General features: G+C 42.3%; 1 protein-coding gene across 2 annotated transcripts in view; it reads left to right on the top strand.

Moving 5' to 3' along the window:
* Positions 1-89: 89 nt before the first annotated feature.
* EML6 (echinoderm microtubule associated protein like 6) overlaps positions 90-14,243 on the top strand; it is a 304,500-nt gene continuing 290,346 nt past the window's right edge. For both annotated transcript variants that reach the window (XM_008055643.1, XM_021711181.1), the window contains exon 1: positions 90-327. In XM_008055643.1, coding sequence (XP_008053834.1) covers positions 131-327 — 197 coding nt within the window. In that variant the 5' untranslated portion in view covers positions 90-130. The remainder of the gene's footprint in view (positions 328-14,243) is intronic.

Genomic DNA, 14,243 nt, shown 5'->3' with positions numbered 1-14,243 from the left:
CGCGCGCGGCGCTGCGCCCTGAGCCCTTGCAGGTCCGCCGCAGCCAGAGCCTCGGCGAGGAGAGCCCCGGCGCGCAGGGGCCGCGGACCCGCGCGCGGGGGGGCCGGGGGGCGCGTGGGGTCGGCTTATCATGGCGGATCGGACGGCTCCCGGCTGCCAGCTCCGGCTGGAGTGGGTGTACGGGTACCGGGGTCACCAGTGCCGTAACAACCTGTACTACACGGCCGGCAAGGAGGTGGTCTACTTTGTGGCTGGGGTCGGGGTGGTTTACAACACCCGCGAGCACAGCCAAAAATTCTTCTTGGGACACAACGACGACATTATCAGGTAAGAGGGTGGCCTGGGGCGGTGGGAAGGGGTTGGGTGTGGAGGTTCGGAGGGTGGGAAGAAGGATGGTCAGCCCGGCTTTCCCAGGGTCAGATCCGGGAGCCCCATGGCATAAAGGGTTCTCTCTGGAGCCGCATGGAATGACAGAAGGGCTGCTGATTCTAAGGCTAGGGCAGAAACGGAGTGGGGGTGCAGGTGAGGAGGGAGAGGTGTCTTTTCTCTTTATCCCCCCCCCCGAAGGCTATTAAATCTCGAAGGAGTTGAGTGTTCTGATGCTTTTTTGGTGTTCATTCCTGCTACAAGTGGAAGGAGCCTGGATGACTATCAAACACTTCTTCCTTCCCTAACTAGGTACATGGTAGGACCAATAGGCTGAACTGTGGGTATCGTCTTTGGGAGGCGTCTCAGTGGGTTTCTCAGTAACCAAGAGGATTTAAAAAAAAAAAAAATCTAAAAGAAATTTTGCTCCAGGTAATTTGGAATCTCTATTCCAGATGCTTTGGACCTGGGAAATTTCTGCAGTGGGTGGGGAGTTTATTCTCTAATATTTCACTTGGCAATGTTTTGATTCCAAAAGCATATTTATATACTAAATGGATGCTTCCACAACATCATTGAGGTTATAAAAGGCTGGCAGCTGCTGGACCACACAATCCTACTAGCCAGCCCACAGAATAACCAACAGTTGAAAGTGGATGGTCCAGGACTAATAGGCGAGCTTGATGGGATGAATAGCCATTTTTAGGGTCCCTCCCTATTAAATAGAAAGGGAGCTCATTTTGATTGTTGGCCGTATCCTTTCAGCTGTGTGCCAGACCCATTTTCCTCCAGCCCTTGTCAGGTTCTTGTGTGAACCAACAAGGTATGGTCCAGATGCTGTTCACAGGGAATCCCGTTCAGCCTTTGGCAGTTAAGGAAGATTTTCATGACTTGGTAGCCTCAGCTCACAGGAGAAATGATTTGCTGAGTGAGGATGGACTACAACTGACAGAGACCATATTTGTACCTTCCAAACTTGTGTGTTTCATTGATGTAGAACAACTTCCATCACATTTTCAGAATATTGCCACTTTTTCCTCCAAGTTTGCTTTCACAATGAAATAAATGGCTAAGTGGTATAATGTCAGTTCTTCTCTTTTCTCAGTGGAGAGAACGATTTAAAAGATTAGCTTTCTTTTGCTCCTAATGTTGTGCTTATATTTCAGAGCCTTTTCCCCCCCAAGACCTAAAGTTGAAATTGTTACAGAAGGCAAAAACTTAATATTCAGAAATACAGTAAGATTTTTAAAAATCTTGTTTTTTAGAAGATGAAGCTTTTATGTACTGGGAGCTCTAATGATTTCACGATTTAGTGGAACTGACATGTAAAACATTCTTCATGTCATAAATGACAAAATATCTTCTTAAATTTTATTTTATTTCCTCTCTGATATGGTAATGGTTGTGATTGGGGCATCCTTACCTAGTTTTGTCCCTAGATTTTGCTTCTCTAATTGCCAGGCTGATTATTCAACTTACAGGTGCAAATGATTAACAGTGACTCATGAAAAGGTTAGATGTTTAAAAATTTAAACTCATTATGTTTTTGTTCTGTCTTAATGCAGTGTTTTCCATTACAACATGAAAATAAGATGTAGTCCTTTGGGGGAAGGGAGAGAGTGGCAACAGAAAAATTCCCCGAGGTGAAATAATATTAATGTGACAGTTCACTGAACTACTTTGAGAATCTGAACTCTTAATCCTAATTTTTTCACAGAAAAAAAAAAAATCAAATGCACTGTTGAAACTGAAGGTAGGAAAAGGGTGGAGTTGCAGTAAACCATTGTTATGACAAGCAACTGGGCTAGTGGGATGTGATGAAATCTGGCTTGGGTGGTTAAAGAAACACTCAGATTTGAAGAAAGGGTAAATGAAGTTATTTGTATAACTGGGTTTGCAGGGAGCTTTAACTGATAAAAAGAAAAAAAATGGTTTAGCTTCTGGTCTATTAATTAAGGTGGTTATATGCTGAATAGTGACATAGTAGCAAGCCTAATTTCAGAGAAAGGACTTCATGATTCTCCATGATATTTAGTTATTTAGTTGGGTCTGAACATATACAGGTGAGCAGAGTTCTTTAACATCTAATAAAATTAAGTTCAGTGAATTAAAAAACCTCAAACCATAGATCATTATGTAATTAAGAGTTATAGAGTCAGAATGTTTGTGGTGTTATTTTGCTTTATCTTATGTATGTAGATATCCTCTTTTGGTGAAGGCAGTGCACACTTACAGTGTACAATCTTTTTATGAATTTCAACTCATTTGAAATAGTAGTATCTCAGTATACTACCATTTTTCCTTTAGAAATATTGAAGTTTGTCACTAAATGGGAAGGACTCTAGCTAAGATTTTTTTTGGTTTGTTCGTTTTTTGAGTCAGAGTCTCACTCTGTTGCCCAGGCTGGAGTGCAGTGGCACACTCACGGCCACCCCAGCATTGACCCACGGGGCTCAGGCGATCCTTTAGCCTCAGCCTTCCAAGTAGCTGGAACTACAGGCATGTGCTACCATGCCCAGCTAATTTTTTGATAAATTACAGAGATGAGGTCTCACCAAGTTTCCCAGGCTGGTTTCAAACCCCTGGGCCCAGTCAGCCCTCTCGCCTTGGCCTCCCAAGCTACTGGGATTACAGGCTTGAGCCACTGTGCCCAGCCTAGCTAAGGTTTCAATGCAAAATATTTTGATTTTTTTTTGACTCATTAATTCATGAATGTTAAACTTCTAACTCTTTAATGGTGTAAATCATCGTCTACTTGGTACTTAGCTTTTGCATTAGTTTGAAAGATATATTTCTAAGCAAACATTTCCTATTATTTTTGTGCTGCTTTGCCTTGAATATTAACTAGAAAGCAGCCCAACACATATTGATAACACACTGCATTTTACAAAACCATGTGATCTCTGAAATCATGATGAACCTTAATAATAATGTAGGATTTGGCAAAGCTCATTAGAACTCAACATATGTGTCCTGCTTTGACAGGCTATGTGTTTAAGTCACATTTTAAAAATGTTAGTATGTGAGGCATTAATGTGATTTATTGGATGCGCATACTTAGTTTTATTCTCCTGAATGATTACCTTTCAATACAGATAACAGATTAGAGGATAATGCCATATTTTAGCCCTGATAGCATTGTGATGAGACAAGTAAATACTTAAAGCGGTATTTGCTATTGGGCTAACAATAGGGCTCAAATCAAAGCTTGAAGGCAAGGACAGTAATAGAGACTGGAATAATGACTAACTTGGTTTTGATTTTATGTATGTATGTATGTATGTATGTATGTATGTATGTATGTATTTATTTTGAGTTGGAGTCTCATTCTGTTGTGCAGGCTGGAGTGCAGTGGTACGCTCACGGCAACCGCAGCATTGACCTGCTGGGCCCAGGCGATCCTTCCACCTCAGCCTTCCAAGTAGCTGGAACTACAGGCGTGCACCACCACTCCCAGCTTATTTCTTGATTTATTGTAGAGACGAGATCTCATCAAGTTGCCCAGGCTGGTCTCGAATCTCTGAGTTTAGGCAATCCTCTCACTTCGGCCTCCCAAAGTCCTGGGATTATAGGCCTGAGCTGCTGCGCTTGGCCTGGGTAGTAGAACATGACATGGAAAGGGAGCAAGGGAAAGCAAAGCACATGAGCACATTCATTCTTTGTCTCCTCCCTTCCATTTACATAGTGACGCCAGTTGAGACATTCAGCAACCTCAACCTGCTGGGCTTAGGCGATCCTTCTACCTCAGCCTTCCAAGTAGCTGGAACCACAGGTGTGCACCACCACTCCCTGCTAATTTTTTGATTTATTGTAGAGACAAGGTCTCACCAAGTTACCCAGGCTGGACTTAGACAATCCTCTTGTATCCGCCTCCCAAAGGTGTGAGCTACTGCGCCCTGCTATTTTTTGACTTTCAATTAATTGCAAGGGAGATTTACCTACAATGTTGTTTGAAGGGAAAGGGCACTGACTTCATCACACACACACTTGGGTGCAAATTCCACTCTGCCATTTACTGGATGTATCCAAGTGAGTGGTTGGACTTCTCAGAGCATTGTTTATTTTGTGAAATGAGGATGACAATACCTAAATTGCAGAGTTATTGTAACTATAAGACATAATATATGCAAAGGATTTTGTGTGGGGCCTGGCCCTTGGTGCTCAATAAATGTTCTTAGTTGTGGCGTTGGTAGTATTTAATTACACACACAAACACACACACACACACACACACACACACACACACACACACACACACACACACACACGACTCATCATTCCTCACAGACAGAAGTCCAGATTTCTTAGCTTTCTATTCTCTCTATCTCTAATGTACCTTTCTATATTCAATTTCCCCTTTAAAAACACCAAATCATTTGCTTCCCACTTATAATATAATATGATTACTGTGTTCTTCCCTGCCTCATACTGGAATGATTGATCTCCATGTTCTCCCCGTACCCAACCTTCCCCCACACCTCTGAATAGAGTAGCCATAGGAGCATGGGCTTTGGTGTCAGACAGCCCTGAGTTTGCCACCACTTGGGTGACTTTATTAAACCTCTCTGAGCCTTAACTATCTCATAAATGAAACATCTTCCAATGTATAAAATGGAGTTTTAAAGGTATCTGCTTAGTAGTTTGTTGTGCAGGTTGCATACAAGGTGCCCTCAGTGTTTGGTCAAGGGTAAGTTCCCACCACAGGCCTGTTTATATCCACATCCCACAAGGTCCCGTCTGCTGCAGACTCACCTCTTCCATGAGGCTTTGTACCATCCTCAGATGAAGGTGTGACTCACACTCCTCAAGTTTTGCATCTTTTGTGGCCAACACTGCCTACTTAATATGTATCATTTCAGCCAATCCTTTCATTCTGAGTTTTTTCATTTGTACTTCTATATGAGGCCCACGAGGCTGAAAATGAGTCTTATAACCCGAGCTAACATTTCCTGAGTACCAGACTCAAAGCTAACTGTGTGTATGAACTGATCTCGCCTGCCTTCTCACAGCCCCGTGAGGTAGGCCCTATTGCTAACCACAGTCTGTGGGGGGCAGCTGAGGCACAGAGGGGTTAAGAATCTCACCCATGATCACTGTCTTGCAAACTGTAGAACAGGAATTGGAACCTAGAGTGGTCTGATTCCAAAGCTCAAAGCTATTGCTTCACTGCTTTGCGGCTTCTGATTTTTCTGTCATTGTGGTTCCTCACTGTGCCTTATTCCTAATCAGAATTTAGTAGGCTTGATACTCTTTCTAATTCTGTTTATCATTCATTGGTCTGTAAATCCTATGCTTTATTAAAGAGTATTAGAAGCAGATCACTAGAACTCAGTTTAGAAGTGGAACCATGTTCAAGTTTGCTTTACATACATCCCAAGTTTTGAAACAATGACCTCAAACAATGATTTATGGGAGATGTTTAACTAAAAAGTTTAAAAAATCTAAATTGTGATGTGTCTAAAATGATCTAGTGCTGCAAATATAATTGAGTTGGTTGGATTGGAAGACAGGGTTCTAAAAGCCATGCTTGGGCCTGGAGTGTCAGGTAAGCAGGTTCTCATGGAGACCTGGAGATGTGTTGTGTATCTGTTAGTCCCTTGACCAGTTTGAATAAGGAAAATATGGTGGTAACTATAAAGAATCAAATCTATATTGTGTTGTGTGCCCCCTCTGTATCAGACACCTTCTGTAATGCCATCTCATTGAATTCTCCCTCCCCCAACTCTGAGAAGTGGTCTTCTCATTTCACAGGTATAGCTTTGAAAGGAAAAGAGATTTTAGCAAAGTTACTCAATGGGGCCATCCCACTGTTCACTGGATCCCACTTACTGTATGCATTGACAAGATCATGAAGTGAATGTTTTTGATGGAAGCTTAAGAGCTGCTCATAAATTATTATTGCTGTTCTTATTAATAAATTATAGTGTATTTGGTGATTTTTATTAAGCTTTATTTCTTTTCTAAGTTGGGTATATTTTATTCTGTCTCATTTATTTATCCATCAAAAACTCATTTTGCATCTGTAATGTGCCAGGTGCAGGGGGCACAGTAGTGAACATGACACACTTCCTGCCCCTTTGACGCTTACATCCTGGTGGGGGAGGCTGACAAGGAATGAATAAGGAAACAAGGTGAATATAGATTGTGATAAGTGCTAAAAAGGAAATAATCATAGGGAGGAACTGGGTTGGGTGAGGATATGGTGCCCACCTTAGCTAGGGCATCCAGAGCAGTTCTCTAGGGAGATGGCCTTTAAACTGAGACCTGAAGGGTGACAAGGGGCAGGCAGGGAAAGATGTAGTTGCAGAGAACAGGGTATGTGTGAAGGTGCCAGAGTGGGAAAGAACTTAATGTGCCTAGGATTCTGGTAGAGATACCCAGAGAAAGACCAAGGTCATAATTCTCATCCAGGTCATGAATGCCTCATGGGTTTTGGTACCATATGTCCTAGATTTCCCAGGACAGTCACAAATATTTCATTCAGTTATTGTCATGGGTACACTTATTCTTGTTACACCATGGATCTCAATTTTTAACTCAGAAATGTGCCTGCGTTTTTCTTTGGAAAATATGGTTACCACATAATGGATCACTACTTGAAAACACTGCACTGAATTATACTAGCTTATAAAGAGTTATATCAGACCAACCAACAACAGTCACTCAGACATGAGAAGGTGAAAAGCTGTTCTCTTGGCAGTATCCCTAAGCAGGAGTGTTCTAGGGCCTTTCCTGTCTCCAAGGATGTGGATTGGACACCTTTTTGAAGTACTGCCAAACTGTTTTCCAAAGCAGCCACACCATTTAATTGTCCTACTAGTAATGTATGAGAGTTCCAATTCCTTTACATACTTGTCAAGGCTGCCTTTTTTATTATAGCCATCCTACTGGGTGTGAAATGGTACCTCATTGTGGTTTTGTTTGCATGTTCTTAATGACTAATGATATTGGCTATATTTTCATAAACTTATTAGCAATTTGTATATCTTCTTTGGAGAAATGTATATTCAAATGTATATTACCCATTTTTAATTGATTTGTCTTTTTATTGTTGAGTTTTAAGAGTTCTTTATATATTATGGATATAAATTCCTTATCACATATGTTATTTGTAACTATTTTTCTCATTTAGTGAGTTGTCTTTTCATTTTATTGATGGTGCCCTTTGAAGTACAAAAGCTTTTAATTTTGATGATTAAATTTATTGTTTTCTTTTGTTTCTTGTGCTTTTGATGTTATATCTAAGAAGTCATTAACTAATCCAAGGTCATAAATATTTACTCCTGTTTTCTTTTAAGAGTTTTATAGTTTTAGCACTACATTTAGGTAGATGATCCATTTTGAGTTAATTTTTATATATGATGTGAGGTAGGGATCCAACTTCATTCTTTGGCATGTGGATATCTAGTTGTCTCAACACCATTTGTTGAAAAGACTTTCTCCCCCCCCCATGAAATTGTATTGGATGCCCAGAGTCTTTGAATTCTGCTAGGAGAGGTCTCATTTCTCTCACGCAGAAGTTGTTGAATGTTTAGGGACCCAGAAATGGAAAGAGATTAACCTAGAAGAAGTAGAAACCAGAGGTTCTGGTTGCTATTGTATATTTGTAGAGATGCTGTTAGATCCTGTGAATGCTATATAGATTTTTATATATTTATAGAATAGACCATTTATACCTTGAAGAACCAGTGCAATATTTAGTAACTTCTGGTTTAGAGACCAGCAACAGTCTGTACATTGGATTTCTTTACTCCTAAAGCTTTACATTTTTTAAAAAAGATTTTGTTTTTGTTTTTGTTTTTTTGAGTTGGAGTCTTACTCTGTCACCCAGACTGGAGTGCAGTGGCTGCTCCCGGCCACCGCAGCCTCGACCTGCAGGGTTCCGGCAATCCTTCCGCCTCAGCCTTCCAAGTAGCCGGAATTACAGGCATGCGCTACCATGCCCAGCTGATTTTTTGATTTATTGTAGAGATGAGGTCTCACCTGCCCAGGCAGGTCTTGAACCCGCGGTCTCAGACAATCCACTCACCTCAGCCTCCCAAAGGCGCGGGATTACGGACTGAGCCACCGAGCCCGGCTTTAAAAAAGATTTTACAGCTTCAGCCTTGCTGCTGGAGACAGGCCTACTGAACCAGCCGAAGGGGAAGAAGAGTGGTTTGGAGAGCAGAGAGAGTTGTGAGAGAAGGTGCCCTTTGATCCCTACCTCTTTATCAGTACACTTCTTTCTTTTCCCAAAGGGAGGCAGGCATCTGAATGGCCTCAACCCAGTAGCTGAAGAATTCTGGGATTTCCACTGCTTTGCCACCACTCCCTTTCCTGTCAACTCAGAGGAGGGGAGAGGCAGGCCAACTTACCTCTTGGAGATGAAAGAAGCTCTCCCTGGACTGGTAGTACCTAAATAGGCTGGTCAGATAATTAGTCTAAGGCTATTAAGAATTATTTTAAGGTACGAGCCTTCATTTTCGGTTTAACTGCTGTTTAATAATATCGGTAAAACATTCTGTGATCATTGTGAATTGATTTTATGGGTAAGAATAAAACAAAACCCACAAATAACAATGTCTTCTAATTAAGGGATCATCAGTAGCAAGAAACTTTTTTTTTTGAGTTGGAGTCTCACTCTGTCACCCAGGTTGGAGTGCAGTGGCATCTCACAGCCAACGCAGCCTCGACCTGCTGATTTCAGGTGATCCTTCCACCTCAGCCTTCCAACTAGGGGGAACTACAGGTACACACAACCATGCCTAGCTAATTTTTTGATTTATTGTAGAGATGAGGTCTCACCAAGTTGCCCGTGCTGGTCTTGAACCCGTGTTCTCTGGCAGTCCTCTCACCTCAGCCTCCCAAAGTGCTGGGATTATAGGCATAAGCCACTGTGCCCAACCAGCAAGAAACTTTTTCAAAGAAGCACAATTAAGGAGGAGATTAGATGATGACATGAGAAGCTTTTGGAGCTCAGTTACAGGAAGTGTGTCTGGCCTCTCAAACACTGCACAGATTACAGGCCGCTATTCTTCCCTACTTCTTTCTCTTGCTAAGTGTCCCTATGCATCACAGGGATCCACATCTCTGCTTCTCTCTGGATAATATAAGCTTTGATTTTTCTGGCTGTTTAACTCAAGGATTCATTTAGCATGTGGCAACTCGTCAAAAAATCCATTTCCTCCCCTCAGTGCACATGACTATCTGACTTGATGCTATAAAACCAACTGAATTGATGTTTTGAATCTTAATTCCAAATTTCCTGGAAAAATAATCTAATCTAGCAATAAAATAATCTAGCATAGGTCAGGATGTTCACTCAGTCCAATCAGCTATAACCTGAAGGGTGACAATGTTTCAAAGGACTGCCCCTTGAAGGAAGAAGGTTGACTGTCTAATAAGGAGGGTCCAGACTGAGAAGGAGTGAGTGGCAACTCTACTACAGGAAGCGGATTGGAAGAGGAAGAGGCAAATGATTTCTTGGTGCATAGAAAAGTAGAGGTCAGTGATGAGAAATACTGAGTTGAAAACAAGAAAAGATAAGGAAGGGGATACTAACAGGGCTTATTTAAAATAGTAGTGGCCAGGCGTGGTGGCTCATGCCTATCATCCCAGTACTTTGGGTGGCTGAGGTGAGAGGACTGCCTGAGCCATGGGTTCGAGACCAGCCTGGGCAACTTGGCAGGACCTCATCTCTACAATAAATCAAAAAACTAGCCAGGCGTGATGGTGCATGCCTATAGTTCCAGCTACTTAGAAGACTGAGATGGAAAGATCACCTGAGCCCAGCAGGTTGAGGCTGCGGTGGCCAGGAGCATGCCACTGCCCCCCAGCCTGGAAGACAGAGTGAGACTCCAACCCAAAAATAAATAAATAAATAAGTAAATAAGTAAGTAAGTAAATAAATAAATAAATAAATAAATAAAATAGTGGTGATATGATTTATCCTGGAATTTTCAGTTTTCATCAGAGGCCATGCCAAAGTGTCTCTGGGGAGTACTGGGCAATGGCTGGTGGCCACAGCCTTGGAGGGACAGGTGGATATTGAATATTGTCCACTGGGGTGCCAGTGCTACTGTTGAATGTGTTCTCTCCTCTGCTAGGGTCTGGTGTCAGGGGTGGTAGGTGGAGGGGAACATATAGGAATGGGGGCTGAGGTTGGCAGGCACTAGGGAGATGGCAAAGCGGTACTCACAGGAGGCTTCCTGGTGCTGGCACAGCTGCCAAGGTGATGGAGGTGGGGTTAAGGGGCAGCAGCTATTTCCTTACTGGTGCAGAAATATTTCTCTATTGATACGGGTGCACACCTGCTTAATACCAGCCAGGCTATGAGTGAAAAGGTTGCACAAGCAAACTGTTGGTTGATTTAGTGAGTGCGGCCATCTAAAATGTGTTGAAAATGAATCTTCCTAAAGCCAGGCTTAAAATCTGCCTAAGGACATAACAGCACAAAGGGTACCTGATCCTAAACCTGGGGAAGCGATCCAACTGTAAGTTGGAGGCCCAAACTTCACCTGCACATACATTACTTATGTACCTCACCCTGATTTGTACACCACATATTTATAATAAAGTTTAAAGAAATCTGCCTAAGGCTGCCCATTGCTTGCAGGACAAGGTTCTTTGAAGCTTATTATGACCTGGTCCCCAGCTCCTCTTCCAGCCTGATGACCCTCCCTGTCTTTCTAACATCCCTCGGCCACATCCAGTACCTAGCATTGGGTTTCCTGAGCCCAGCATAGTATTTTGTGTATTCCCATTCCTTTCATGTGCCATTTTGGCTGCCTGAAATGGCCCCTCCCCTCTCCACTTGTCCACTCCTTCATTTTCTTAAATCTCAATGCCACACCTTCTCCCCTGGAGCATTAAAGATAAGGCTCTACAGCTCAAGACTATCCTCCTTTCTCTAAGTGCCCAGGCCACTGGGCAAGTTTCTCCCTTCTGGAGTCCCTGCATCATGTTGCATTTGTTGACTTACCTGTCTCTCCACCTTATTTGAGTTCTGTGTGTGTCTCCATGCCTTTCACCTTGTCGTGGTCATAGTAAGGGCTCTATATTTATTTTTTCTTCATATTTCAAATTATTTTGAAGGAGCATGACATGAAATAAGGGTGAGATTTCTGTGGAACTCATTTTTATAATACTTTGGGAGGAGAAGAATCAGAAAATATTTTCAGCTAGTACTGAGAGACAGGATTCAGAATCTTCTTTAAAAAATTTTTTTTGAATGGCAATAATGACTAATTACTGCAGTGCTCTTAGTCAGACACCAAATTCCATTTGATGTCTTCCTTTTACTGCTCTATCAGTCTAGATGGAAAACAAGCCATTGGGGACATAATGTTTGCTACTGGAATATGTCCATGGACCTTACAACAAATGAAACATTTCTTTTGAATGACTTGTGCTTAAAATTTCTTGACTGTATGATAAAGAAAATCTTGGTTTGCATCTTTTTCAATTTAGGAAACACGTGGTCTTTTAAGCAACTTTTGAAAATATACTGGAATGTTTTAGGAGGGAAATGAAATCCAGGTGTCTGCAGAGATTGTAAGGTAGCATTTGCCAGCCCTAAATAAATCTACCTTCCCTGGTCCAGAAGAGTTTCATCCAAAGATACAGAGGCAGAGGTTCAAGGGCGGACCCCTGGAGAAAGTGACCTTTGAAGGTTAAAAAACAATTTGGCAGGCATGTGGAAAGGGAGCGGGGAAGGTGGGAATTCCAGGGAGGGAACAGCTTGCACAAGGGCTCAGAGTCTTAAGAATACCAGAAAGTATCCTGAAGGAAGGGTAAGTAGTTCAGTTGCTAGAGTGAAAGGGTGAGGGGAATATTGTGGGTGATGAAGCTGGATATGTGGGCTGATACTAGATCCCTAGGGGATTTCCAGCTCATTCCATGAGTTATGGGGACCAGTGAGGGGATTTAAACAGGCCGAGATAAGGTATATTTACATTTTAGGAAGATCACTGAGGGCAGAGGATTTCTATTTTATTAACCTTTTCTTGAGGTTCCTTCCTACTCTTTCTTTGATGCCAAACTTCTCAGGAGTGGGAACATGTATTATACATGCAGATTGTGTTCCGTAGGATTGAACAGTTCATGGGCTGTCCTTGACCAGACATGTGACTTTGGGCGTGGTACTTACCTTTTCTGGGCCTTGGTTTCCTCATCTAAAAATGAGGAAACTAGTTGAGCGTGGTGGCACACACCTATAGTCCCAACTATTTAGGCAGCCGAGGCAAGAGAATCACTTGAACCCGGGAGTTTGAGGTTACATGGAGCTATGATCATGCCACTGTACTCCAGCCTGGGCAACAGAGCAAGACCCTATCTCAAAAACATGAATGAATGAGTGAGTGAATAAATAAATAAATAAATGGATAAATGGACAAATAAATAAATAAATTTTTAAAATGAGGAGACTATAGGATATCTAAGATCCTTCTAAGGTCTCTTCTTTCCCCCCACCAAGGTCTTTTCTAAATTCAAGTGCTGAGTTTCTTCGTATTGTCTCTATTGACTGCCTCCATTTAAAAAAATCTCTTTACTCTTTACTCTTCAACATAATGAACTGGTTTCTACTTCTACCAACCACAAGAATTGTTATCTGCAGTGGCTTTAGTGACCTCCAGGACTGAAAGGGTCTACGTCCTGCCTTACCTCTTCACAGCATTGGGTACAGTCCATCACCTTCTGCTCAGTGTCCTTGATCTTCTTTCTTGTAGTCCTCTGGTTTTCTTGCCTTCCTGACTGCTCCTTGTCCCCTTTCCCTGTCCCATTTGTTACATATAGGGACCTCTCAATACCGCTTATCAAGTTTTCTTGCCAAAAATGCATGACCTCAAGCTAATCATGAGGAAACAGACAATGCAAATTAAGGGGCATTCTATAATACAGTTGGCTGGTACTTTGCAAAAAATGTCATTCTCATAAAAAGCAAAAGATTGAGGAACTGTCCTGATTACAGGAGACTAAAAAGATATAACAAAATTCAATGTGCCATCTTGGATTGGGGTGGAAAGGGTTGCTGTAAATTGGCAGTATTGGGACAATTGGTGAAATTTGAATATGGGACTATATACAGCTCCCATAACATTGTGCCAATGTTAACTATTCCGGATTTGATTGTAGCAATGCAGTTATGTAAGAGAATGTACTTATCTTAGAAGAAGATGTGTGCTGAAATATTTCAGAATGAAGAGTCATGATGGCAGCAAATTATCTCAAATGGTTCAGTAACAGTGACAGCAGCAGAAACAGTAATAATGTGTGTGTTTTATGTGTGCATGTGTCGTGTTCCTTAAGGCATCTGGTCTCTCCTTGTCTTTTCATGCTGTACTCTTTCCCTAAGACCTGTTACCCACTGTGTACTCCCTGCTGCCATCCTTGCCTTTCCATTCTACAGTATTCTGAATACAGCAGCCACAATGATCTAGTTATAATTTAAGTCAGATCCTGTCAGTTCCCTGCCCAGAACCCTCAGAGTAAAAGCCAAAGTCCTTGTTATGGCTTCTAAGTCCCTATGGGATTTGACCTCCTGTTACCTCTGTGATCTAATCTGTTTCTTCCCTGTATCTTGACCCATTCCAGCCACATTGGCTGCCTAGCTGCTGCTTGAGTACCCAGGTACTCTTCTGCTGCAGGGCCTTTGCACCTACTCTTTCTGCTGCCTGGATCCTTCCCTCAGACATCCACATGATAATGTTACTCATCCCGATTAGATTCCTGCTCAGTGTTACCTTACCTGACTACTCTATTTAAAATTCAAGCCAGGCCGGGCTTGGTGGCTCAGCCAGTAATCCTAGCACTTTGGGAGGCCGAGGTGAGTGGATTGCCTGAGCCCGTGCGTTCGAGACCCGCCTGGGCAACTTGGCAAGACCTCATCTCTACAATCT

This window comes from Carlito syrichta, unplaced genomic scaffold, assembly GCF_000164805.1.
Source record: "Carlito syrichta isolate Samal-C Ts95f unplaced genomic scaffold, Tarsius_syrichta-2.0.1 Scaffold301904, whole genome shotgun sequence".
Lineage (NCBI taxonomy): Eukaryota > Metazoa > Chordata > Mammalia > Primates > Tarsiidae > Carlito > Carlito syrichta.
Note: the sequence above shows the minus strand (reverse complement) of the source record. Positions and strands in the feature narration are given on the sequence as shown.